This window comes from Pseudophryne corroboree, chromosome 1 (assembly GCF_028390025.1).
Source record: "Pseudophryne corroboree isolate aPseCor3 chromosome 1, aPseCor3.hap2, whole genome shotgun sequence".
In the NCBI taxonomy this organism is placed as follows: Eukaryota; Metazoa; Chordata; class Amphibia; order Anura; family Myobatrachidae; genus Pseudophryne; species Pseudophryne corroboree.
Genome location: NC_086444.1, coordinates 7268016 through 7294466, shown reverse-complemented (window position 1 = coordinate 7294466; position 26451 = coordinate 7268016). Strand labels below are relative to the sequence as shown.

The 26451-nt window shown below is 53.9% G+C and overlaps 1 protein-coding gene across 1 annotated transcript in view; it reads right to left on the bottom strand.

The window, feature by feature from the left end:
• The window catches only part of LOC134932242 (asialoglycoprotein receptor 2-like), a 372590-nt gene extending 347657 nt beyond the window's left edge, over positions 1 to 24933 (bottom strand). The window contains exon 1 of the mRNA XM_063926492.1: positions 24828 to 24933. Within this exon, the coding sequence (XP_063782562.1) occupies positions 24828 to 24933 (106 nt within the window). The remainder of the gene's footprint in view (positions 1 to 24827) is intronic.
• Positions 24934 to 26451: the final 1518 nt, after the last annotated feature.

Here is a 26451-nt window from a genome sequence, read left to right as displayed (position 1 = left end):
CTCCTCACTGACACTGACTGTATCTGCTGTGCTCACTTCCCCTCCTCACTGACACTGACTGTATCTGCTGTGCTCACTCCCCCTCCTCACTGAAAGTGACTGTATCTGTTGTGCTCACTCCCCCTCACTGACACTGACTGTATCTGCTATGCTCACTCCCCTCCTCACTGACACTGACTGTATCTGCTGTGCTCACTCCCCCTCATCACTGACACTGACTGTATCTGCTGTGCTCACTCCCCCTCCTCACTGACACTGACTGTATCTGCTGTGCTCACTCCACCTCCTCACTGACAGTGACTGTATCTGCTGTGCTCACTCCCCCTCACTGACACTGACTGTATCTGCTGTGCTCACTCCCCCTCCTCACTGACACACTGTATCTGCTGTGCTCATTTCCCCTACTCACTGACACACTGTATCTGCTGTGCTCACTCTCCCTCCTCACTGACACTGACTGTATCTGCTGTGCTCACTCCCCCTCCTCACTGACACTGACTGTATCTGCTGTGCTCACTCCCCCTCCTCACTGAGACTGACTATATCTGCTGTGCTCACTCCCCCTCCTCACTGACACTGACTGTATCTGCTGTGCTCACTTCCCCTCCTCACTGACACTGACTGTATCTGCTGTGCTCACTCCCCCTCCTCACTGACACTGACTGTATCTGCTGTGCTCACTGCCCTCCTCACTGACACTGACTGTATCTGCTGTGCTCACTCCCCCTCCTCACTGAAAGTGACTGTATCTGTTGTGCTCACTCCCCCTCACTGACACTGACTGTATCTGCTATGCTCACTCCCCTCCTCACTGACACTGACTGTATCTGCTGTGCTCACTCCCCCTCATCACTGACACTGACTGTATCTGCTGTGCTCACTCCCCCTCCTCACTGAGACTGACTGTATCTGCTGTGCTCACTCCCCTCCTCACTGACACTGACTGTATCTGCTGTGCTCACTCCCCTCCTCACTGACACTGACTGTATCTGCTGTGCTCACTCCCCCTCACTGACACTAACTGTATCTGTTGTGCACACTCCCCCTCACTGACACTGACTGTATCTGCTGTGCTCACTCCCCCTCCTCATTGACACTGACTGTATCTGCTGTGCTCACTCCCCCTCCTCACTGACAGTGACTGTATCTGCTGTGCTCACTCCCCCTCACTGACACTGACTGTATCTGCTGTGCTCACTCCCCCTCCTCACCGACACACTGTATCTGCTGTGCTCATTTCCCCTCCTCACTGACACACTGTATCTGCTGTGCTCACTCTCCCTCCTCACTGACACTGACTGTATCTGCTGTGCTCACTCCCCCTCCTCACTGACAGTTACTGTATCTGCTGTGCTCACTCCCCCTCCTCACTGACAGAGACTGTATCTGCTGTGCTCACTCCCCCTCCTCACTGACACTGACTGTATCTGCTGTGCTCACTCCCCCTCCTCACTGACACTGACTGTATCTGCTGTGCTCACTCCCCCTCCTCACTGACACTGACTGTATCTGCTGTGCTCACTCCCCCTCCTCACTGACACTGACTGTATCTGCTGTGCTCACTCCCCCTCCTCACTGACACTGAATGTATCTGCTGTGCTCACTCCCCCTCCTCACTGACAGTTACTGTATCTGCTGTGCTCATTCCCCCTCCTCACTGACAGAGACTGTATCTGCTGTGCTCACTCCCCCTCCTCACTGACACTGACTGTATCTGCTGTGCTCACTCCCCCTCCTCACTGACACTGACTGTATCTGCTGTGCTCACTCCCCCTCGTCACTGACACTGACTGTAACTGCTGTGCTCACTCCCCCTCCTCACTGACACTGACTGTATCTGCTGTGCTCACTCCCCCTCCTCACTGACACTGACTGTATCTGCTGTGCTCACTCCCCCTCCTCACTGACAGTTACTGTATCTGCTGTGCTCATTCCCCCTCCTCACTGACAGAGACTGTATCTGCTGTGCTCACTCCCCCTCCTCACTGACACTGACTGTATCTGCTGTGCTCACTCCCCCTCCTCACTGACACTGACTGTATCTGCTGTGCTCACTCCCCCTCGTCACTGACACTGACTGTAACTGCTGTGCTCACTCCCCATCCTCACTGACACTGACTGTATCTGCTGTGCTCACTCCCCTCCTCACTGACACTGACTGTATCTGCTGTGCTCATTCCCCCTCCTCACTGACACTGACTGTATCTGCTGTGTCACTTCCCCTCCTCACTGACACTGACTGTATCTGCTGTGCTCACTCCCCCTCCTCACTGACACTGACTGTATCTGCTGTGCTCACTTTCCCTCCTCACTGACACTGACTGTATCTGCTGTGCTCACTCCCCCTCCTCACTGACACTGACTGTATCTGCTGTGTCACTCCCCCTCCTCACTGACACTGACTGTATCTGCTGTGCTCACTCCCCCTCCTCACTGACACTGACTGTATCTGCTGTGCTCACTTCCCCTCCTCACTGACTGTATCTGCTGTGCTCACTCCACCTCCTCACTGACACTGACTGTATCTGCTGTGCTCACTCCCCCGCCTCACTGACACACTGTATCTGCTGTGCTCACTTCCCCTCCTCACTGACACTGACTGTATCTGCTGTGCTCACTCTCCCTCCTCACTGACACTGACTGTATCTGCTGTGCTCACTCCCCCTCCTCACTGACACTGACTGTATCTGCTGTGCTCACTGCCCTCCTCACTGACACTGACTGTATCTGCTGTGCTCACTCCCCCTCCTCACTGACAGTGACTGTATCTGTTGTGCTCACTCCCCCTCACTGACACTGACTGTATCTGCTGTGCTCACTCTCCCTCCTCACTGACACTGACTGTATCTGCTGTGCTCACTCCCCCTCCTCACTGACACTGACTGTATCTGCTGTGCTCACTGCCCTCCTCACTGACACTGACTGTATCTGCTGTGCTCACTCCCCCTCCTCATTGACAGTGACTGTATCTGTTGTGCTCACTCCCCCTCACTGACACTGACTGTATCTGCTATGCTCACTCCCCTCCTCACTGACACTGACTGTATCTGCTGTGCTCACTCCCCCTCATCACTGACACAGACTGTATCTGCTGTGCTCACTCCCCCTCCTCACTGAGACTGACTGTATCTGCTGTGCTCACTCCCCTCCTCACTGACACTGACTGTATCTGCTGTGCTCACTCCCCTCCTCACTGACACTGACTGTATCTGCTGTGCTCACTCCCCCTCACTGACACTAACTGTATCTGTTGTGCACACTCCCCCTCACTGACACTGACTGTATCTGCTGTGCTCACTCCCCCTCCTCATTGACACTGACTGTATCTGCTGTGCTCACTCCCCCTCCTCACTGACAGTGACTGTATCTGCTGTGCTCACTCCCCCTCACTGACACTGACTGTATCTGCTGTGCTCACTCCCCCTCCTCACCGACACACTGTATCTGCTGTGCTCATTTCCCCTCCTCACTGACACACTGTATCTGCTGTGCTCACTCTCCCTCCTCACTGACACTGACTGTATCTGCTGTGCTCACTCCCCCTCCTCACTGACAGTTACTGTATCTGCTGTGCTCACTCCCCCTCCTCACTGACAGAGACTGTATCTGCTGTGCTCACTCCCCCTCCTCACTGACACTGACTGTATCTGCTGTGCTCACTCCCCCTCCTCACTGACACTGACTGTATCTGCTGTGCTCACTCCCCCTCCTCACTGACACTGACTGTATCTGCTGTGCTCACTCCCCCTCCTCACTGACACTGACTGTATCTGCTGTGCTCACTCCCCCTCCTCACTGACACTGAATGTATCTGCTGTGCTCACTCCCCCTCCTCACTGACAGTTACTGTATCTGCTGTGCTCATTCCCCCTCCTCACTGACAGAGACTGTATCTGCTGTGCTCACTCCCCCTCCTCACTGACACTGACTGTATCTGCTGTGCTCACTCCCCCTCCTCACTGACACTGACTGTATCTGCTGTGCTCACTCCCCCTCGTCACTGACACTGACTGTAACTGCTGTGCTCACTCCCCCTCCTCACTGACACTGACTGTATCTGCTGTGCTCACTCCCCTCCTCACTGACACTGACTGTATCTGCTGTGCTCATTCCCCCTCCTCACTGACACTGACTGTATCTGCTGTGTCACTTCCCCTCCTCACTGACACTGACTGTATCTGCTGTGCTCACTCCCCCTCCTCACTGACACTGACTGTATCTGCTGTGCTCACTTTCCCTCCTCACTGACACTGACTGTATCTGCTGTGCTCACTCCCCCTCCTCACTGACACTGACTGTATCTGCTGTGTCACTCCCCCTCCTCACTGACACTGACTGTATCTGCTGTGCTCACTCCCCCTCCTCACTGACACTGACTGTATCTGCTGTGCTCACTTCCCCTCCTCACTGACTGTATCTGCTGTGCTCACTCCACCTCCTCACTGACACTGACTGTATCTGCTGTGCTCACTCCCCCGCCTCACTGACACACTGTATCTGCTGTGCTCACTTCCCCTCCTCACTGACACTGACTGTATCTGCTGTGCTCACTCTCCCTCCTCACTGACACTGACTGTATCTGCTGTGCTCACTCCCCCTCCTCACTGACACTGACTGTATCTGCTGTGCTCACTCCCCCTCCTCACTGACAGTGACTGTATCTGTTGTGCTCACTCCCCCTCACTGACACTGACTGTATCTGCTGTGCTCACTCCCCTCCTCACTGACACTGACTGTATCTGCTGTGCTCACTCCCCCTCATCACTGACACTGACTGTATCTGCTGTGCTCACTCCCCCTCCTCACTGAGACTGACTGTATCTGCTGTGCTCACTCCCCTCCTCACTGACACTGACTGTATCTGCTGTGCTCACTCCCCCTCCTCACTGACACTGACTGTATCTGCTGTGCTCACTCCCCCTCCTCACTGACACTGAATGTATCTGCTGTGCTCACTCCCCCTCGTCACTGACACTGACTGTAACTGCTGTGCTCACTCCCCCTCCTCACTGACACTGACTGTATCTGCTGTGCTCACTCCCCTCCTCACTGACACTGACTGTATCTGCTGTGCTCATTCCCCCTCCTCACTGACACTGACTGTATCTGCTGTGTCACTTCCCCTCCTCACTGACACTGACTGTATCTGCTGTGCTCACTCCCCCTCCTCACTGACACTGACTGTATCTGCTGTGCTCACTTTCCCTCCTCACTGACACTGACTGTATCTGCTGTGCTCACTCCCCCTCCTCACTGACACTGACTGTATCTGCTGTGTCACTCCCCCTCCTCACTGACACTGACTGTATCTGCTGTGCTCACTCCCCCTCCTCACTGACACTGACTGTATCTGCTGTGCTCACTTCCCCTCCTCACTGACTGTATCTGCTGTGCTAACTCCACCTCCTCACTGACACTGACTGTATCTGCTGTGCTCACTCCCCCGCCTCACTGACACACTGTATCTGCTGTGCTCACTTCCCCTCCTCACTGACACTGACTGTATCTGCTGTGCTCACTCTCCCTCCTCACTGACACACTGTATCTGCTGTGCTCACTCCCCCTCCTCACTGACACTGACTGTATCTGCTGTGCTCACTCCCCCTCCTCACTGACAGTGATTGTATCTGTTGTGCTCACTCCCCCTCACTGACACTGACTGTATCTGCTGTGCTCACTCCCCTCCTCACTGACACTGACTGTATCTGCTGTGCTCACTCCCCCTCATCACTGACACTGACTGTATCTGCTGTGCTCACTCCCCCTCCTCACTGAGACTGACTGTATCTGCTGTGCTCACTCCCCTCCTCACTGACACTGACTGTATCTGCTGTGCTCACTCCCCCTCCTCACTGACACTAACTGTACCTGCTGTGCTCTCTCCCCCTCCTCACTGACACTGACTGTATCTGCTGTGCTCACTCCCCCTCCTCACTGACACTGACTGTATCTGCTGTGCTCACTCCCCCTCATCACTGACACTGACTGTATCTGCTGTGCTCACTCCCCCTCCTCACTGAGACTGACTGAATCTGCTGTGCTCACTCCCCTCCTCACTGACACTGACTGTATCTGCTGTGCTCACTCCCCCTCCTCACTGACACTGACTGTATCTGCTGTGCTCACTCCCCCTCCTCACTGACACTGAATGTATCTGCTGTGCTCACTCCCCCTCCTCACTGACAGTTACTGTATCTGCTGTGCTCATTCCCCCTCCTCACTGACAGAGACTGTATCTGCTGTGCTCACTCCCCCTCCTCACTGACACTGACTGTATCTGCTGTGCTCACTCCCCCTCCTCACTGACACTGACTGTATCTGCTGTGCTCACTCCCCCTCGTCACTGACACTGACTGTAACTGCTGTGCTCACTCCCCCTCCTCACTGACACTGACTGTATCTGCTGTGCTCACTCCCCTCCTCACTGACACTGACTGTATCTGCTGTGCTCATTCCCCCTCCTCACTGACACTGACTGTATCTGCTGTGTCACTTCCCCTCCTCACTGACACTGACTGTATCTGCTGTGCTCACTCCCCCTCCTCACTGACACTGACTGTATCTGCTGTGCTCACTTTCCCTCCTCACTGACACTGACTGTATCTGCTGTGCTCACTCCCCCTCCTCACTGACACTGACTGTATCTGCTGTGTCACTCCCCCTCCTCACTGACACTGACTGTATCTGCTGTGCTCACTCCCCCTCCTCACTGACACTGACTGTATCTGCTGTGCTCACTTCCCCTCCTCACTGACTGTATCTGCTGTGCTCACTCCACCTCCTCACTGACACTGACTGTATCTGCTGTGCTCACTCCCCCGCCTCACTGACACACTGTATCTGCTGTGCTCACTTCCCCTCCTCACTGACACTGACTGTATCTGCTGTGCTCACTCTCCCTCCTCACTGACACTGACTGTATCTGCTGTGCTCACTCCCCCTCCTCACTGACACTGACTGTATCTGCTGTGCTCACTCCCCCTCCTCACTGACAGTGACTGTATCTGTTGTGCTCACTCCCCCTCACTGACACTGACTGTATCTGCTGTGCTCACTCCCCTCCTCACTGACACTGACTGTATCTGCTGTGCTCACTCCCCCTCATCACTGACACTGACTGTATCTGCTGTGCTCACTCCCCCTCCTCACTGAGACTGACTGTATCTGCTGTGCTCACTCCCCTCCTCACTGACACTGACTGTATCTGCTGTGCTCACTCCCCCTCCTCACTGACACTAACTGTACCTGCTGTGCTCTCTCCCCCTCCTCACTGACACTGACTGTATCTGCTGTGCTCACTCCCCCTCCTCACTGACACTGACTGTATCTGCTGTGCTCATTACCCCTCCTCACTGACACTGACTGTATCTGCTGTGCTCACTCCCCCTACTCACTGACAGTGACTGTATCTGCTGTGCTCACTCCCCCTCCTCACTGACACTGACTGTATCTGCTGTGCTCACTCCCCCTCCTTACTGACACTGACTGTATCTGCTGTGCTCACTCCCCCTCCTCACTGACACAGACTGTATCTGCTGTGCTCACTCCCCTCCTCACTGACACTGACTGTATCTGCTGTGCTCACTCCCCTCCTCACTGACACTGACTGTATCTGCTGTGCTCACTCCCCCTCACTGACACTGACTGTATCTGTTGTGCTCACTCCCCCTCACTGACACTGACTGTATCTGCTGTGCTCACTCCCCCTCCTCATTTACACTGACTGTATCTGCTGTGCTCACTCCCCCTCCTCACTGACACTGACTGTATCTGCTGTGCTCACTCCCCCTCCTAACTGAGACTGACTATATCTGCTGTGCTCACTCCCCCTCCTCACTGACACTGACTGTATCTGCTGTGCTCACTTCCCCTCCTCACTGACACTGACTGTATCTGCTGTGCTCACTTCCCCTCCTCACTGACACTGACTGTATCTGCTGTGCTCACTCCCCCTCCTCACTGACACTGACTGTATCTGCTGTGCTCACTCCCCCTCCTCACTGACACTGACTGTAACTGCTGTGCTCACTCCCCCTCCTCACTGACAGTTACTGTATCTGCTGTGCTCACTCCCCCTCCTCACTGACAGAGACTGTATCTGCTGTGCTCACTCCCCCTCCTCACTGACACTGACTGTATCTGCTGTGCTCACTCCCCCTCCTCACTGACAGTTACTGTATCTGCTGTGCTCACTCCCCCTCCTCACTGACAGAGACTGTATCTGCTGTGCTCACTCCCCCTCCTCACTGACACTGACTGTATCTGCTGTGCTCACTTCCCCTCCTCACTGACACTGACTGTATCTGCTGTGCTCACTCCCCCTCCTCACTGACACTGACTGTATCTGCTGTGTCACTCCCCCTCCTCACTGACACTGTCTGTATCTGCTGTGCTCACTCCACCTCCTCACTGACACTGACTGTATCTGCTGTGCTCACTCCCCCGCCTCACTGACACACTGTATCTGCTGTGCTCACTTCCCCTCCTCACTGACACTGACTGTATCTGCTGTGCTCACTCCCCCTCCTCACTGACACTGACTGTATCTGCTGTGCTCACTCCCCCTCCTCACTGACACTGACTGTATCTGCTCTGCTCACTGCCCTCCTCACTGACACTGACTGTATCTGCTCTGCTCACTCCCCCTCACTGACACTGACTGTATCTGCTGTGCTCACTCACCTCCTCACTGACACTGACTGTATCTGCTGTGCTCACTCCCCCTCCTCACTGACACTGACTGTATCTGCTGTGCTCACTTCCCCTCCTCACTGACACTGACTGTATCTGCTGTGCTCATTCCCCCTCCTCACTGACACTGACTGTATCTGCTGTGTCACTTCCCCTCCTCACTGACACTGACTGTATCTGCTGTGCTCACTCCCCCTCCTCACTGACACTGACTGTATCTGCTGTGCTCACTTTCCCTCCTCACTGACACTGACTGTATCTGCTGTGCTCACTCCCCCTCCTCACTGACACTGACTGTATCTGCTGTGTCACTCCCCCTCCTCACTGACACTGACTGTATCTGCTGTGCTCACTCCCCCTCCTCACTGACACTGACTGTATCTGCTGTGCTCACTTCCCCTCCTCACTGACTGTATCTGCTGTGCTCACTCCACCTCCTCACTGACACTGACTGTATCTGCTGTGCTCACTCCCCCGCCTCACTGACACACTGTATCTGCTGTGCTCACTTCCCCTCCTCACTGACACTGACTGTATCTGCTGTGCTCACTCTCCCTCCTCACTGACACTGACTGTATCTGCTGTGCTCACTCCCCCTCCTCACTGACACTGACTGTATCTGCTGTGCTCACTCCCCCTCCTCACTGACAGTGACTGTATCTGTTGTGCTCACTCCCCCTCACTGACACTGACTGTATCTGCTGTGCTCACTCCCCTCCTCACTGACACTGACTGTATCTGCTGTGCTCACTCCCCCTCATCACTGACACTGACTGTATCTGCTGTGCTCACTCCCCCTCCTCACTGAGACTGACTGTATCTGCTGTGCTCACTCCCCTCCTCACTGACACTGACTGTATCTGCTGTGCTCACTCCCCCTCCTCACTGACACTAACTGTACCTGCTGTGCTCTCTCCCCCTCCTCACTGACACTGACTGTATCTGCTGTGCTCACTCCCCCTCCTCACTGACACTGACTGTATCTGCTGTGCTCATTACCCCTCCTCACTGACACTGACTGTATCTGCTGTGCTCACTCCCCCTACTCACTGACAGTGACTGTATCTGCTGTGCTCACTCCCCCTCCTCACTGACACTGACTGTATCTGCTGTGCTCACTCCCCCTCCTTACTGACACTGACTGTATCTGCTGTGCTCACTCCCCCTCCTCACTGACACAGACTGTATCTGCTGTGCTCACTCCCCTCCTCACTGACACTGACTGTATCTGCTGTGCTCACTCCCCTCCTCACTGACACTGACTGTATCTGCTGTGCTCACTCCCCCTCACTGACACTGACTGTATCTGTTGTGCTCACTCCCCCTCACTGACACTGACTGTATCTGCTGTGCTCACTCCCCCTCCTCATTGACACTGACTGTATCTGCTGTGCTCACTCCCCCTCCTCACTGACAGTGACTGTATCTGCTGTGCTCACTCCCCCTCACTGACACTGACTGTATCTGCTGTGCTCACTCCCCCTCCTCACTGACACACTGTATCTGCTGTGCTCACTCTCCCTCCTCACTGACACTGACTGTATCTGCTGTGCTCACTCCCCCTCCTCACTGACACTGACTGTATCTGCTGTGCTCACTTCCCCTCCTCACTGACACTGACTGTATCTGCTGTGCTCACTCCCCCTCCTCACTGACACTGACTGTATCTGCTGTGTCACTCCCCCTCCTCACTGACACTGTCTGTATCTGCTGTGCTCACTCCACCTCCTCACTGACACTGACTGTATCTGCTGTGCTCACTCCCCCGCCTCACTGACACACTGTATCTGCTGTGCTCACTTCCCCTCCTCACTGACACTGACTGTATCTGCTGTGCTCACTCCCCCTCCTCACTGACACTGACTGTATCTGCTGTGCTCACTCCCCCTCCTCACTGACACTGACTGTATCTGCTGTGCTCACTGCCCTCCTCACTGACACTGACTGTATCTGCTGTGCTCACTCCCCCTCCTCACTGACACTGACTGTATCAGTTGTGCTCACTCCCCCTCACTGACACTGACTGTATCTGCTGTGCTCACTCACCTCCTCACTGACACTGACTGTATCTGCTGTGCTCACTCCCCCTCATCACTGACACTGACTGTATCTGCTGTGCTCACTCCCCCTCCTCACTGAGACTGACTGTATCTGCTGTGCTCACTCCCCTCCTCACTGACACTGACTGTATCTGCTGTGCTCACTCCCCCTCACTGACACTGACTGTATCTGTTGTGCTCACTCCCCCTCACTGACACTGACTGTATCTGCTGTGCTCACTCCCCCTCCTCATTGACACTGACTGTATCTGCTGTGCTCACTCCCCCTCCTCACTGACAGTGACTGTATCTGCTGTGCTCACTCCCCCTCACTGACACTGACTGTATCTGCTGTGCTCACTCCCCCTCCTCACTGACACTAACTGTAAATGCTGTGCTCACTCCCCCTCCTCACTGACACTGACTGTATCTGCTGTGCTCACTCCCCCTCCTCACTGACACTGACTGTATCTGCTGTGCTCATTACCCCTCCTCACTGACACTGACTGTATCTGCTGTGCTCACTCCCCTCCTCACTGACACTGACTGTATCTGCTGTGCTCACTCCCCTCCTCACTGACACTGACTGTATCTGCTGTGCTCACTCCCCCTCACTGACACTGACTGTATCTGTTGTGCTCACTCCCCCTCACTGACACTGACTGTATCTGCTGTGTTCACTCCCCCTCCTCATTGACACTGACTGTATCTGCTGTGCTCACTCCCCCTCCTCACTGACAGTGACTGTATCTGCTGTGCTCACTCCCCCTCACTGACACTGACTGTATCTGCTGTGCTCACTCCCCCTCCTCACTGACACACTGTATCTGCTGTGCTCATTTCCCCTCCTCACTGACACACTGTATCTGCTTTGCTCACTCTCCCTCCTCACTGACACTGAATGTATCTGCTGTGCTCACTCCCCCTCCTCACTGACACTGACTGTATCTGTTGTGCTCACTCCCCCTCACTGACACTGACTGTATCTGCTGTGCTCACTCACCTCCTCACTGACACTGACTGTATCTGCTGTGCTCACTCCCCCTCATCACTGACACTGACTGTATCTGCTGTGCTCACTCCCCCTCCTCACTGAGACTGACTGTATCTGCTGTGCTCACTCCCCTCCTCACTGACACTGACTGTATCTGCTGTGCTCACTCCCCCTCACTGACACTGACTGTATCTGTTGTGCTCACTCCCCCTCACTGACACTGACTGTATCTGCTGTGCTCACTCCCCCTCCTCATTGACACTGACTGTATCTGCTGTGCTCACTCCCCCTCCTCACTGACAGTGACTGTATCTGCTGTGCTCACTCCCCCTCACTGACACTGACTGTATCTGCTGTGCTCACTCCCCCTCCTCACTGACACTAACTGTACCTGCTGTGCTCACTCCCCCTCCTCACTGACACTGACTGTATCTGCTGTGCTCACTCCCACTCCTCACTGACACTGACTGTATCTGCTGTGCTCATTACCCCTCCTCACTGACACTGACTGTATCTGCTGTGCTCACTCCCCTCCTCACTGACACTGACTGTATCTGCTGTGCTCACTCTCCTCCTCACTGACTGTATCTGCTGTGCTCACTCCCCCTCACTGACACTGACTGTATCTGTTGTGCTCACTCCCCCTCACTGACACTGACTGTATCTGCTGTGTTCACTCCCCCTCCTCATTGACACTGACTGTATCTGCTGTGCTCACTCCCCCTCCTCACTGACAGTGACTGTATCTGCTGTGCTCACTCCCCCTCACTGACACTGACTGTATCTGCTGTGCTCACTCCCCCTCCTCACTGACACACTGTATCTGCTGTGCTCATTTCCCCTCCTCACTGACACACTGTATCTGCTTTGCTCACTCTCCCTCCTCACTGACACTGAATGTATCTGCTGTGCTCACTCCCCCTCCTCACTGACACTGACTGTATCTGCTGTGCTCACTCCCCCTCCTCACTGAGACTGACTATATCTGCTGTGCTCACTCCCCCTCCTCACTGACACTGACTGTATCTGCTGTGCTCACTTCCCCTCCTCACTGACACTGACTGTATCTGCTGTGCTCACTCCCCCTCCTCACTGACACTGACTGTATCTGCTGTGCTCACTCCCCCTCCTCACTGACACTGACTGTAACTGCTGTGCTCACTCCCCCTCCTCACTGACAGTTACTGTATCTGCTGTGCTAACTCCCCCTTCTCACTGACAGAGACTGTATCTGCTGTGCTCACTCCCCCTCCTCACTGACACTGACTGTATCTGCTGTGCTCACTCCCCCTCCTCACTGACAGTTACTGTATCTGCTGTGCTCACTCCCCCTCCTCACTGACAGAGACTGTATCTGCTGTGCTCACTCCCCCTCCTCACTGACACTGACTGTATCTGCTGTGCTCACTTCCCCTCCTCACTGACACTGACTGTATCTGCTGTGCTCACTCCCCCTCCTCACTGACACTGACTGTATCTGCTGTGTCACTCCCCCTCCTCACTGACACTGTCTGTATCTGCTGTGCTCACTCCCCCTCCTCACTGACACTGACTGTATCTGCTGTGCTCACTCCACCTCCTCACTGACACTGACTGTATCTGCTGTGCTCACTCCCCCGCCTCACTGACACACTGTATCTGCTGTGCTCACTTCCCCTCCTCACTGACACTGACTGTATCTGCTGTGCTCACTCTCCCTCCTCACTGACACTGACTGTATCTGCTGTGCTCACTCCCCCTCCTCACTGACAGTGACTGTATCTGTTGTGCTCACTCCCCCTCACTGACACTGACTGTATCTGCTGTGCTCACTCCCCTCCTTACTGACACTGACTGTATCTGCTGTGCTCACTCCCCCTCATCACTGACACTGACTGTATCTGCTGTGCTCACTCCCCCTCCTCACTGAGACTGACTGTATCTGCTGTGCTCACTCCCCTCCTCACTGACACTGACTGTATCTGCTGTGCTCACTCCCCCTACTCACTGACACTAACTGTACCTGCTGTGCTCACTCCCCCTCCTCACTGACACTGACTGTATCTGCTGTGCTCACTCCCCCTCCTCACTGACACTGACTGTATCTGCTGTGCTCATTACCCCTCCTCACTGACACTGACTGTATCTGCTGTGCTCACTCCCCCTCCTCACTGACAGTGACTGTATCTGCTGTGCTCACTCCCCCTCCTCACTGACACTGACTGTATCTGCTGTGCTCACTCCCCCTCCTTACTGACACTGACTGTATCTGCTGTGCTCACTCCCCCTCCTCACTGACACTGACTGTATCTGCTGTGCTCATTACCCCTCCTCACTGACACTGACTGTATCTGCTGTGCTCACTCCCCCTCCTCACTGACAGTGACTGTATCTGCTGTGCTCACTCCCCCTCCTCACTGACACTGACTGTATCTGCTGTGCTCACTCCCCCTCCTTACTGACACTGACTGTATCTGCTGTGCTCACTCCCCCTCCTCACTGACACTGACTGTATCTGCTGTGCTCACTCCCCTCCTTACTGACACTGACTGTATCTGCTGTGCTCACTCCCCTCCTCACTGACACTGACTGTATCTGCTGTGCTCACTCCCCCTCACTGACACTGACTGTATCTGCTGTGCTCACTCCCCCTCCTCACTGACACACTGTATCTGCTGTGCTCACTCCCCCTCCTCAGTGACACTGACTGTATCTGCTGTGCTCATTACCCCTCCTCACTGACACTGACTGTATCTGCTGTGCTCACTCCCCTCCTCACTGACACTGACTGTATCTGCTGTGCTCACTCCCCTCCTCACTGACACTGACTGTATCTGCTGTGCTCACTCCCCCTCACTGACACTGACTGTATCTGTTGTGCTCACTCCCCCTCACTGACACTGACTGTATCTGCTGTGTTCACTCCCCCTCCTCATTGACACTGACTGTATCTGCTGTGCTCACTCCCCCTCCTCACTGACAGTGACTGTATCTGCTGTGCTCACTCCCCCTCACTGACACTGACTGTATCTGCTGTGCTCACTCCCCCTCCTCACTGACACACTGTATCTGCTGTGCTCATTTCCCCTCCTCACTGACACACTGTATCTGCTTTGCTCACTCTCCCTCCTCACTGACACTGAATGTATCTGCTGTGCTCACTCCCCCTCACTGACACTGACTGTATCTGCTGTGCTCACTCACCTCCTCACTGACACTGACTGTATCTGCTGTGCTCACTCCCCCTCATCACTGACACTGACTGTATCTGCTGTGCTCACTCCCCCTCCTCACTGAGACTGACTGTATCTGCTGTGCTCACTCCCCTCCTCACTGACACGGACTGTATCTGCTGTGCTCACTCCCCCTCACTGACACTGACTGTATCTGTTGTGCTCACTCCCCCTCACTGACACTGACTGTATCTGCTGTGCTCACTCCCCCTCCTCATTGACACTGACTGTATCTGCTGTGCTCACTCCCCCTCCTCACTGACAGTGACTGTATCTGCTGTGCTCACTCCCCCTCACTGACACTGACTGTATCTGCTGTGCTCACTCCCCCTCCTCACTGACACTAACTGTACCTGCTGTGCTCACTCCCCCTCCTCACTGACACTGACTGTATCTGCTGTGCTCACTCCCACTCCTCACTGACACTGACTGTATCTGCTGTGCTCATTACCCCTCCTCACTGACACTGACTGTATCTGCTGTGCTCACTCCCCTCCTCACTGACACTGACTGTATCTGCTGTGCTCACTCTCCTCCTCACTGACTGTATCTGCTGTGCTCACTCCCCCTCACTGACACTGACTGTATCTGTTGTGCTCACTCCCCCTCACTGACACTGACTGTATCTGCTGTGTTCACTCCCCCTCCTCATTGACACTGACTGTATCTGCTGTGCTCACTCCCCCTCCTCACTGACAGTGACTGTATCTGCTGTGCTCACTCCCCCTCACTGACACTGACTGTATCTGCTGTGCTCACTCCCCCTCCTCACTGACACACTGTATCTGCTGTGCTCATTTCCCCTCCTCACTGACACACTGTATCTGCTTTGCTCACTCTCCCTCCTCACTGACACTGAATGTATCTGCTGTGCTCACTCCCCCTCCTCACTGACACTGACTGTATCTGCTGTGCTCACTCCCCCTCCTCACTGAGACTGACTATATCTGCTGTGCTCACTCCCCCTCCTCACTGACACTGACTGTATCTGCTGTGCTCACTTCCCCTCCTCACTGACACTGACTGTATCTGCTGTGCTCACTCCACCTCCTCACTGACACTGACTGTATCTGCTGTGCTCACTCCCCCTCCTCACTGACACTGACTGTAACTGCTGTGCTCACTCCCCCTCCTCACTGACAGTTACTGTATCTGGTGTGCTAACTCCCCCTTCTCACTGACAGAGACTGTATCTGCTGTGCTCACTCCCCCTCCTCACTGACACTGACTGTATCTGCTGTGCTCACTCCCCCTCCTCACTGACAGTTACTGTATCTGCTGTGCTCACTCCCCCTCCTCACTGACAGAGACTGTATCTGCTGTGCTCACTCCCCCTCCTCACTGACACTGACTGTATCTGCTGTGCTCACTCCCCCTCCTCACTGACACTGACTGTATCTGCTGTGCTCACTCCCCCTCCTCACTGACACTGACTGTATCTGCTGTGTCACTCCCCCTCCTCACTGACACTGTCTGTATCTGCTGTGCTCACTCCCCCTCCTCACTGACACTGACTGTATCTGCTGTGCTCACTCCACCTCCTCACTGACACTGACTGTATCTGCTGTGCTCACTCCCCCGCCTCACTGACACACTGTATCTGCTGTGCTCACTTCCCCTCCTCACTGACACTGACTGTATCTGCTGTGCTCACTCTCCCTCCTCACTGACACTGACTGTATCTGCTGTGCTCACTCCCCCTCCTCACTGACACTGACTGTATCTGCTGTGCTCACTGCCCTCCTCACTGACACTGACTGTATCTGCTGTGCTCACTCCCCCTCCTCACTGACAGTGACTGTATCTGTTGTGCTCACTCCCCCTCACTGACACTGACTGTATCTGCTGTGCTCATTTCTCCTCCTCACTGACACACTGTATCTGCTGTGCTCACTCTCCCTCCTCACTGACACTGACTGTATCTGCTGTGCTCACTCCCCCTCCTCACTGACACTGACTGTATCTGCTGTGCTCACTCCCCCTTCTCACTGAGACTGACTGTATCTGCTGTGCTCACTTCCCCTCCTCACTGACACTGACTATATCTGCTGTGCTCACTCCCCCTCCTCACTGACACTGACTGTATCTGCTGTGCTCACTTCCCCTCCTCACTGACACTAACTGTATCTGCTGTGCTCACTCCCCCTCCTCACTGACACTGACTGTATCTGCTGTGCTCACTCCCCCTCCTCACTGACACTGACTGTAACTGCTGTGCTCACTCCCCCTCCTCACTGACAGTTACTGTATCTGCTGTGCTCACTCCCCCTCCTCACTGACAGAGACTGTATCTGCTGTGCTCACTCCCCCTCCTCACTGACACTGACTGTATCTGCTGTGCTCACTCCCCCTCCTCACTGACAGTTACTGTATCTGCTGTGCTCACTCCCCCTCCTCACTGACAGAGACTGTATCTGCTGTGCTCACTCCCCCTCCTCACTGACACTGACTGTATCTGCTGTGCTCACTCCCCCTCCTCACTGACACTGACTGTATCTGCTGTGCTCACTCCCCCTCCTCACTGACAGTTACTGTATCTGCTGTGCTCACTCCCCCTCCTCACTGACACTGACTGTATCTGCTGTGCTCACTCTCCCTCCTCACTGACACTGACTGTATCTGCTGTGCTCACTCCCCCTCCTCACTGACACTGACTGTATCTGCTGTGCTCACTCCCCCTTCTCACTGAGACTGACTATATCTGCTGTGCTCACTCCCCCTCCTCACTGACACTGACTGTATCTGCTGTGCTCACTCCCCCTACTCACTGAATGTATCTGCTGTGCTCACTCCCCCTCCTTACTGACACTGACTGTATCTGCTGTGCTCACTCCCCCTCCTCACTGACACTGACTGTATCTGCTGTGCTCACTCCCCCTCCTCACTGAGACGGACTATATCTGCTGTGCTCACTCCCCCTCCTCACTGACACTGACTGTATCTGCTGTGCTCACTTCCCCTCCTCACTGACACTGACTGTATCTGCTGTGCTCACTCCCCCTCCTCACTGACACTGACTGTATCTGCTGTGCTCACTCCCCCTCCTCACTGACTGTATCTGCTGTGCTTACTCCCCTCCTCACTGACACTGACTGTATCTGCTGTGCTCACTTCCCCTCCTCACTGACACTGACTGTATCTGCTGTGCTCACTCCCCTCCTCACTGACACAGACTGTATCTGCTGTGCTCACTCCCCTCCTCACTGACACTGACTGTATCTGCTGTGCTCACTCCCCCTCCTCACTGACACTGACTGTATCTGCTGTGCTCACTCCCCTCCTCACTGACACTGACTGTATCTGCTGTGCTCACTCCCCCTCCTCACTGACACTGACTGTATCTGCTGTGCTCACTCCCCCTCCTCACTGACACTGACTGTATCTGCTGTACTCACTCCCCCTCCTCACTGACAGTTACTGTATCTGCTGTGCTCACTCCCCCTCCTCACTGACAGAGACTGTATCTGCTGTGCTCACTCCCCCTCCTCACTGACACTGACTGTATCTGCTGTGCTCACTCCCCCTCCTCACTGACACTGACTGTATCTGCTGTGCTCACTCCCCTTCGTCACTGACACTGACTGTAACTGCTGTGCTCACTCCCCCTCCTCACTGACACTGACTGTATCTGCTGTGCTCACTCCCCTCCTCACTGACACTGACTGTATCTGCTGTGCTCATTCCCCCTCCTCACTGACACTAACTGTATCTGCTGTGCTCACTCCCCTACTCACTGACTGTATCTGCTGTGCTCACTCCCCTCCTCACTGACACTGACTGTATCTGCTGTGCTCTCTCCCCTCCTCACTGACACTGACTGTATCTGCTGTGCTCACTCCCCTCCTCACTGACACTGACTGTATCTGCTGTGCTCACTTCCCTCCTCACTGACACTGACTGTATCTGCTGTGCTCACTTCCCCTCCTCACTGACACTGACTGTATCTGCTGTGCTCACTCCCTTCCTCACTGACACTGACTGTATCTGCTGTGCTCACTCCCCTCCTCACTGACACTGACTGTATCTGCTGTGCTCACTCCCCCTCCTCACTGACAATGACTGTATCTGCTGTGCTCACTTCCCCTCCTCACTGACTGTATCTGCTGTGCTCACTCCCCTCCTCACTGACACTGACTGTATCTGCTGTGCTCACTCCCCCTCCTCACTGACAGTGACTGTATCTGCTGTGCTCACTCCCCTCCTCACTGACACTGACTGTATCTGCTGTGCTCACTCCCCCTCCTCACTGACACTGACTGTATCTGCTGTGCTCACTCCCCTCCTCACTGACACTGACTGTATCTGCTGTGCTCACTCCCCCTCCTCACTGACACTGACAGTATCTGCTGTGCTCACTCCCCCTCCTCACTGACACTGACTGTATCTGCTGTGCTCACTCCCCCTCCTCACTGACACTGACTGTATCTGCTGTGCTCACTCCCCTTCTCACTGACACTGACTGTATCTGCTGTGCTCACTACCCTTCTCACTGACACTGACTGTATCTGCTGTGCTCACTCCCCCTCCTCACTGACAGTGACTGTATCTGCTGTGCTCACTCCCCTCCTCACTGACACTGACTGTATCTGCTGTGCTCACTCCCCCTCCTCACTGACACTGACTGTATCTGCTGTGCTCACTCCCCTCCTCACTGACACTGACTGTATCTGCTGTGCTCACTCCCCCTCCTCACTGACACTGACTGTATCTGCTGTGCTCACTCCCCCTCCTCACTGACACTGACTGTATCTGCTGTGCTCACTCCCCCTCCTCACTGACGCTAACTGTATCTGCTGTGCTCACTCCCCTCCTCACTGACACTGACTGTATCTGCTGTGCTCATTCCCCCTCCTCACTGACACTAACTGTATCTGCTGTGCTCACTCCCCCTCCTCACTGACACTGACTGTATCTGCTGTGCTCACTCCCCCTCACTGACACTGACTGTATCTGCTGTGCTCACTCCCCCTCACTGACACTGACTGTATCTGCTGTGCTCACTCCCCCTCCTCACTGACACTGACTGTATCTGCTGTGCTCACTACCCTTCCTCACTGACACTGACTGTATCTGCTGTGCTCACTCCCCCTCCTCACTGACACTGACTGTATCTGCTGTGCTCACTCCCCCTCCTCACTGACACTGACTGTATCTGCTGTGCTCATTCCCCCTCCTCACTGACGCTAACTGTATCTGCTGTGCTCACTACCCCTCCTCACTGACACTGACTGTATCTGCTGTGCTCACTCCCCTCCTCACTGACACTGACTGTATCTGCTGTGCTCATTCCCCCTCCTCACTGACACTGACTGTATCTGCTGTGCTCACTCCCCCTCCTCACTGAGACTGACTGTATCTGCTGTGCTCACTCCCCCTCCTCACTGACACTGACTGTATCTGCTGTGCTCACTCCCCCTCCTCACTGACACTGACTGTATCTGCTGTGTCACTTCCCCTCCTCACTGACACTGACTGTATCTGCTGTGCTCACTCCCCCTCCTCATTGACACTGACTGTATCTGCTGTGTCACTTCCCCTCCTCACTGACACTGACTGTATCTGCTGTGCTCACTCCCCCTCCTCACTGACACTGACTGTATCTGCTGTGCTCACTCCCCTCCTCACTGACACTGACTGTATCTGCTGTGCTCACTCCCCTCCTCACTGACACTGGCTGTATCTGCTGTGCTCACTTCCGCTCCTCACTGACACTGACTGTATCTGCTATGCTCACTCCCCTCCTCACTGACACTGACTGTATCTGCTGTGCTCACTCCCCCTCCTCACTGACACTGACTGTATCTGCTGTGCTCACTCCCCCTCCTCACTGACACTGACTGTATCTGCTGTGCTCACTCCCCCTCGTCACTGACACTGACTGTAACTGCTGTGCTCACTCCCCCTCCTCACTGACACTGACTGTATCTGCTGTGCTCACTCCCCTCCTCACTGACACTGACTGTATCTGCTGTGCTCATTCCCCCTCCTCACTGACACTAACTGTATCTGCTGTGCTCACTCCCCTCCTCACTGACTGTATCTGCTGTGCTCACTTCCCTCCTCACTGACACTGACTGTATCTGCTGTGCTCACTCCCCCTCCTCACTGACACTGACTGTATCTGCTGTGCTCACTCCCCCTCCTCACTGAGACTGACTGTATCTGCTGTGCTCACTCCCCCTCCTCACTGACTGTATCTGCTGTGTCACTTCCCCTCCTCACTGACACTGACTGTATCTGCTGTGCTCACTCCCCCTCATCACTGACACTAACTGTATCTGCTGTGCTCATTCCCCCTCCTCACTGACACTGACTGTATCTGCTGTGCTCACTTCCCCTCCTCACTGACACTGACTGTATCTGCTGTGCTCACTCCCCCTCCTCACTGACAATGACTGTATCTGCTGTGCTCACTCCCCCTCCTCACTGACTGTATCTGCTGTGCTCAATACCCCTCCTCACTGACACTGACTGTATCTGCTGTGCTCACTCCCCTCCTCACTGACACTGACTGTATCTGCTGTGCTCACTCCCCTCCTCACTGACACTGACTGTGTCTGCTGTGCTCACTTCCCCTCCTCACTGACACTGACTGTATCTGCTGTGCTCACTCCCCTCCTCACTGACACTGACTGTATCTGCTGTGCTTACTCCCCCTCCTCACTGACACTGACTGTATCTGCTGTGCTCACTCCCCCTCCTCACTGACAGTTACTGTATCTGCTGTGCTCACTCCCCCTCCTCACTGACAGAGACTGTATCTGCTGTGCTCACTCCCCCTCCTCACTGACACTGACTGTATCTGCTGTGCTCACTCCCCCTCCTCACTGACACTGACTGTATCTGCTGTGCTCACTCCCCCTCGTCACTGACACTGACTGTAACTGCTGTGCTCACTCCCCCTCCTCACTGACACTGACTGTATCTGCTGTGCTCACTCCCCTCCTCACTGACACTGACTGTATCTGCTGTGCTCATTCCCCCTCCTCACTGACACTAACTGTATCTGCTGTGCTCACTCCTCTCCTCACTGACTGTATCTGCTGTGCTCACTCCCCTCCTCACTGACACTGACTGTATCTGCTGTGCTCACTCCCCCTCCTCACTGACACTGACTGTATCTGCTGTGCTCACTCCCCCTCCTCACTGACACTGACTGTATCTGCTGTGCTCACTCCCCCTCCTCACTGACACTGACTGTATCTGCTGTGCTCACTCCCCTCCTCACTGACACTGACTGTATCTGCTGTGCTCACTCCCCCTCCTCACTGACACTGACTGTATCTGCTGTGCTCACTCCCCCTCCTCACTGACACTGACTGTATCTGCTGTGCTCACTCCCCTCCTCACTGACACTGACTGTATCTGCTGTGCTCACTCCCCCTCCTCACTGACACTGACTGTATCTGCTGTGCTCACTCCCCCTCCTCACTGACACTGACTGTATCTGCTGTGCTCACTCCCCCTCCTCACTGACACTGACTGTATCTGCTGTGCTCACTCCCCCTCCTCACTGACACTGACTGTATCTGCTGTGCTCACTCCCCCTCCTCACTGACACTGACTGTATCTGCTGTGCTCACTCCCCCTCCTCACTGACACTGACTGTATCTGCTGTGCTCATTCCCCCTCCTCACTGACACACTGTATCTGCTGTGCTCACTCCCCCTCCTCACTGACACTGACTGTATCTGCTGTGCTCACTCCCCCTCCTCACTGACACTGACTGTATCTGCTGTGCTCACTCCCCCTCCTCACTGACTGTATCTGCTGTGCTCACTCCCCCTCCTCACTGACACTGACTGTATCTGCTGTGCTCACTCCCCCTCCTCACTGACACTGACTGTATCTGCTGTGCTCACTCCCCCTCCTCACTGACACTAACTGTATCTGCTGTGCTCACTCCCCCTCCTCACTGACTGTATCTGCTGTGCTCACTCCCCTCCTCACTGACACTGACTGTATCTGCTGTGCTCACTCCCCCTCCTCACTGACACTGACTGTATCTGCTGTGCTCACTCCCCCTCCTCACTGACACTGACTGTATCTGCTGTGCTCACTCCCCCTCCTCACTGACACTGACTGTATCTGCTGTGCTCACTCCCCCTCCTCACTGACACTGACTGTATCTGCTGTGCTCACTCCCCCTCCTCACTGACACTGACTGTATCTGCTGTGCTCACTCCCCCTCCTCTCTGACGCTAACTGTATCTGCTGTGTCACTCCCCCTCCTCACTGACACTGACTGTATCTGCTGTGCTCACTCCCCTCCTCACTGACACTGACTGTATCTGCTGTGCTCATTCCCCCTCCTCACTGACACTAACTGTATCTGCTGTGCTCACTCCCCTCCTCACTGACACTGACTGTATCTGCTGTGCTCACTCCCCCTCCTCACTGACACTGACTGTATCTGCTGTGCTCATTCCCCCTCCTCACTGACACACTGTATCTGCTGTGCTCACTCCCCCTCCTCACTGACACTGACTGTTTCTGCTGTGCTCACTCCCCCTCCTCACTGACACTGACTGTATCTGCTGTGCTCACTCCCCCCCCTCACTGACTGTATCTGCTGTGCTCACTCCCCCTCCTCACTGACACTGACTGTATCTGCTGTGCTCACTCCCCCTCCTCACTGACACTGACTGTATCTGCTGTGCTCACTCCCCCTCCTCACTGACACTAACTGTATCTGCTGTGCTCACTCCCCCTCCTCACTGACACTGACTGTATCTGCTGTGCTCACTCTCCCTCCTCACTGACACTGACTGTATCTGCTGTGCTCACTCCCCCTCCTCACTGACACTGACTGTATCTGCTGTGCTCACTCCCCCTCCTCACTGACACTGACTGTATCTGCTGTGCTCACTCCCCCTCACTGACACTGACTGTATCTGCTGTGCTCACTCCCCCTCCTCACTGACACTGACTGTATCTGCTGTGCTCACTCCCCCTCCTCACTGACACTGACTGTATCTGCTGTGCTCACTCCCCCTCACTGACACTGACTGTATCTGCTGTGCTCACTCCCCCTCCTCACTGACACTGACTGTATCTGCTGTGCTCACTCCCCTCCTCACTAACCTGCTTATCACAAGTCTGATGTAAATGAGCTTACAGGCCATCGCCCCCAGGAGAAGACCCTGTAAAATACACTATTACAACATTAGGTGTCTTGTCTTATTTAATATTTTCTTAACAGTTGGACTACAAGTGCCAGGGGGCCCTTAATGTCCGGGCATGCTGACACTTGTGCTTCACCATGTGCTTACTATTTTACTTACTCGCAGAGGTGTAGCGTGGAGCCATGGCACCCGGAGCAAGCTCATGTCACGGCGCCCCCCCACAATAAATACACAAACATCCCCATCACCTTACTCAGCCCACAGATCCATTACCATCCTCAGCTCCCAGCCCATCGCCTCCATCAGCTTCCAGCCCACTCACCTATCTCAGCCACAGACCCCTCACCTTCCTCAGCTCTCTTACCTCATCCACAGTCCCATCTTCAGTTCCCATCAGCTTCCTCAGCCCCCAGCTCCATCACCTTCCTCAGCTCCCAGCCCAGTTACCTATCTCAGCCACAGTCCCCTCACCTTCCTCAGCTGCAGTCCCAACTTCAATCCCCATCACCTTCCTCAGCCCCCAGCTCCATCACGTTCCTCAGCTCTCAGCCCATCGTCTCCATCAGCTTCCAGCCCACTCACCTATCTCAGCCACTGACCCCTCACCTTCCTCAGCTCTCTTACCTTCATCAGCCCCCTCACCTTCCTCAGACCCCAGCTCCATCACCTTCCTCAGCCCCCAGCTCCATCACCTTTCTCAGTCCCCAGCTCCATCACCTTTCTCAGCTCCCAGCACATCACCTCCATCAGCTCCCAGCCCACTCACCTATCTTTGCCACAGCCCCCTCACCTTCCTCAGCTCTCTTACCTTCATCAGCCCCATCACCTTCCTCAGCCCCCAGCTCCATCACCTTCCTCAGCTCCCAGCCCATCGCCTCCATCAGCCCATCAGTGGCAACCTGAACTATGCCATGGTAGAGCCCCTTACACACATTACAGCTCAGTAGGACCCCTTATACACATTACGACAGGTAGCCCTGTATACACATAATGACAGATAGCCAGGAGAGAGGTAGAGTGTGTGTGTCTCACTCTCACAGCAGCTCCTAAACCCGCCATCTCCCTCTGACAGTTTTGGTGCCTGGAGCATGTGCTCCACCGGAACCGCCCTCCCTACACCCATGCTTACTCGTGGCTTACTTACTGAAAGCTTACCTACTGAAGGCTTACTTTCTTGCCTCCATATAATAGTAGGTAAAATGCATGACTATCAAACTGCATTTTACCTACTATGCATGACTATCTAACTGAATTTATATACATTATTTACAAAAACGTTTCTCTCTAGTTATACTCGTAACTTCATTCCCATGGGCAGCAAATGAAGGAGTAATAATTTCAAACCAATGTGGCTTAACAAAAAGATTAAGGAACTAATGGCCAAAAAGAGGTGAGCATTCAAAACGTATAAATCGGATGGAAGGCGGAGTCATTCCAGTACTATAAGGATTGTAACAAAGTATGCAAATAAGAAATCAGAGCATCTAAAATAGAAACAGAAAAGATTGTAGCAAAGGAAAGTAAATCAAACCCCAAGAAGTTTTTTAAATTCATCAACAGCAAAAGAGTAAAGAAAGAGTATAGGCCCTTTAAAGGGCAATTTGGGCATCTTAATCAAAGACGATAATGACACAGAGGAAAAATTAAACAAGTTTTTATCATCAATTTTCACAAGAGAGGATCTGATGGCGGGATTAACACATAACCTCAACAACGTTAATGACCCTCATCTTAATGCTTATGTAAATGAGGAAATAGAGATTGATTAAAAAAAAAAGATTAATAAGTCACCTGGTCCCAGTGGAATTCACCCAAGGGTTCTCATGGAGCTACACTCCAAATTAGCAAGACCCCTATATTTGATTTTCATTCACTCACTTACATCAGGCATGGTCCCCAAAGACTGGCGTATAGCGGAAGTAGTGCCGATATTTAAAAAGAAAGGTAAATCTGAACCGGGTAATTATAGACCAGTAAGTCTTACATCTATAGTGGGAAAAGTACTGGAAGGTATTTTAAGGGATAGAGGGGGTCATTCCGAGTTGATCTCTAGCTGAAAATGTTCACTGTGCAGCGATGATGCAAAAAAAAGAGGAACTTCTGCACATGCGTATGCGGCGCAATGCGCATGCACGACCTACTTTCACAACGGGCGATGTAGTTTCACACAGGGTCTAGCGATGCTTTTCAGTCGCACTGGTGGCCGCAGAGTGATTGACATGAAGTGGGCATGAGAGATGATAACCAGTAACATGAGTGATGATAACCAGTAACATGAGCGATGATAACCAGTAACATGAGTGATGATAACCAGTAACATGAGTGATGATAACCAGTAACATGAGCGATGATAATCAGTAACAAGAGTGATGATAACCAGTAACAAGAGT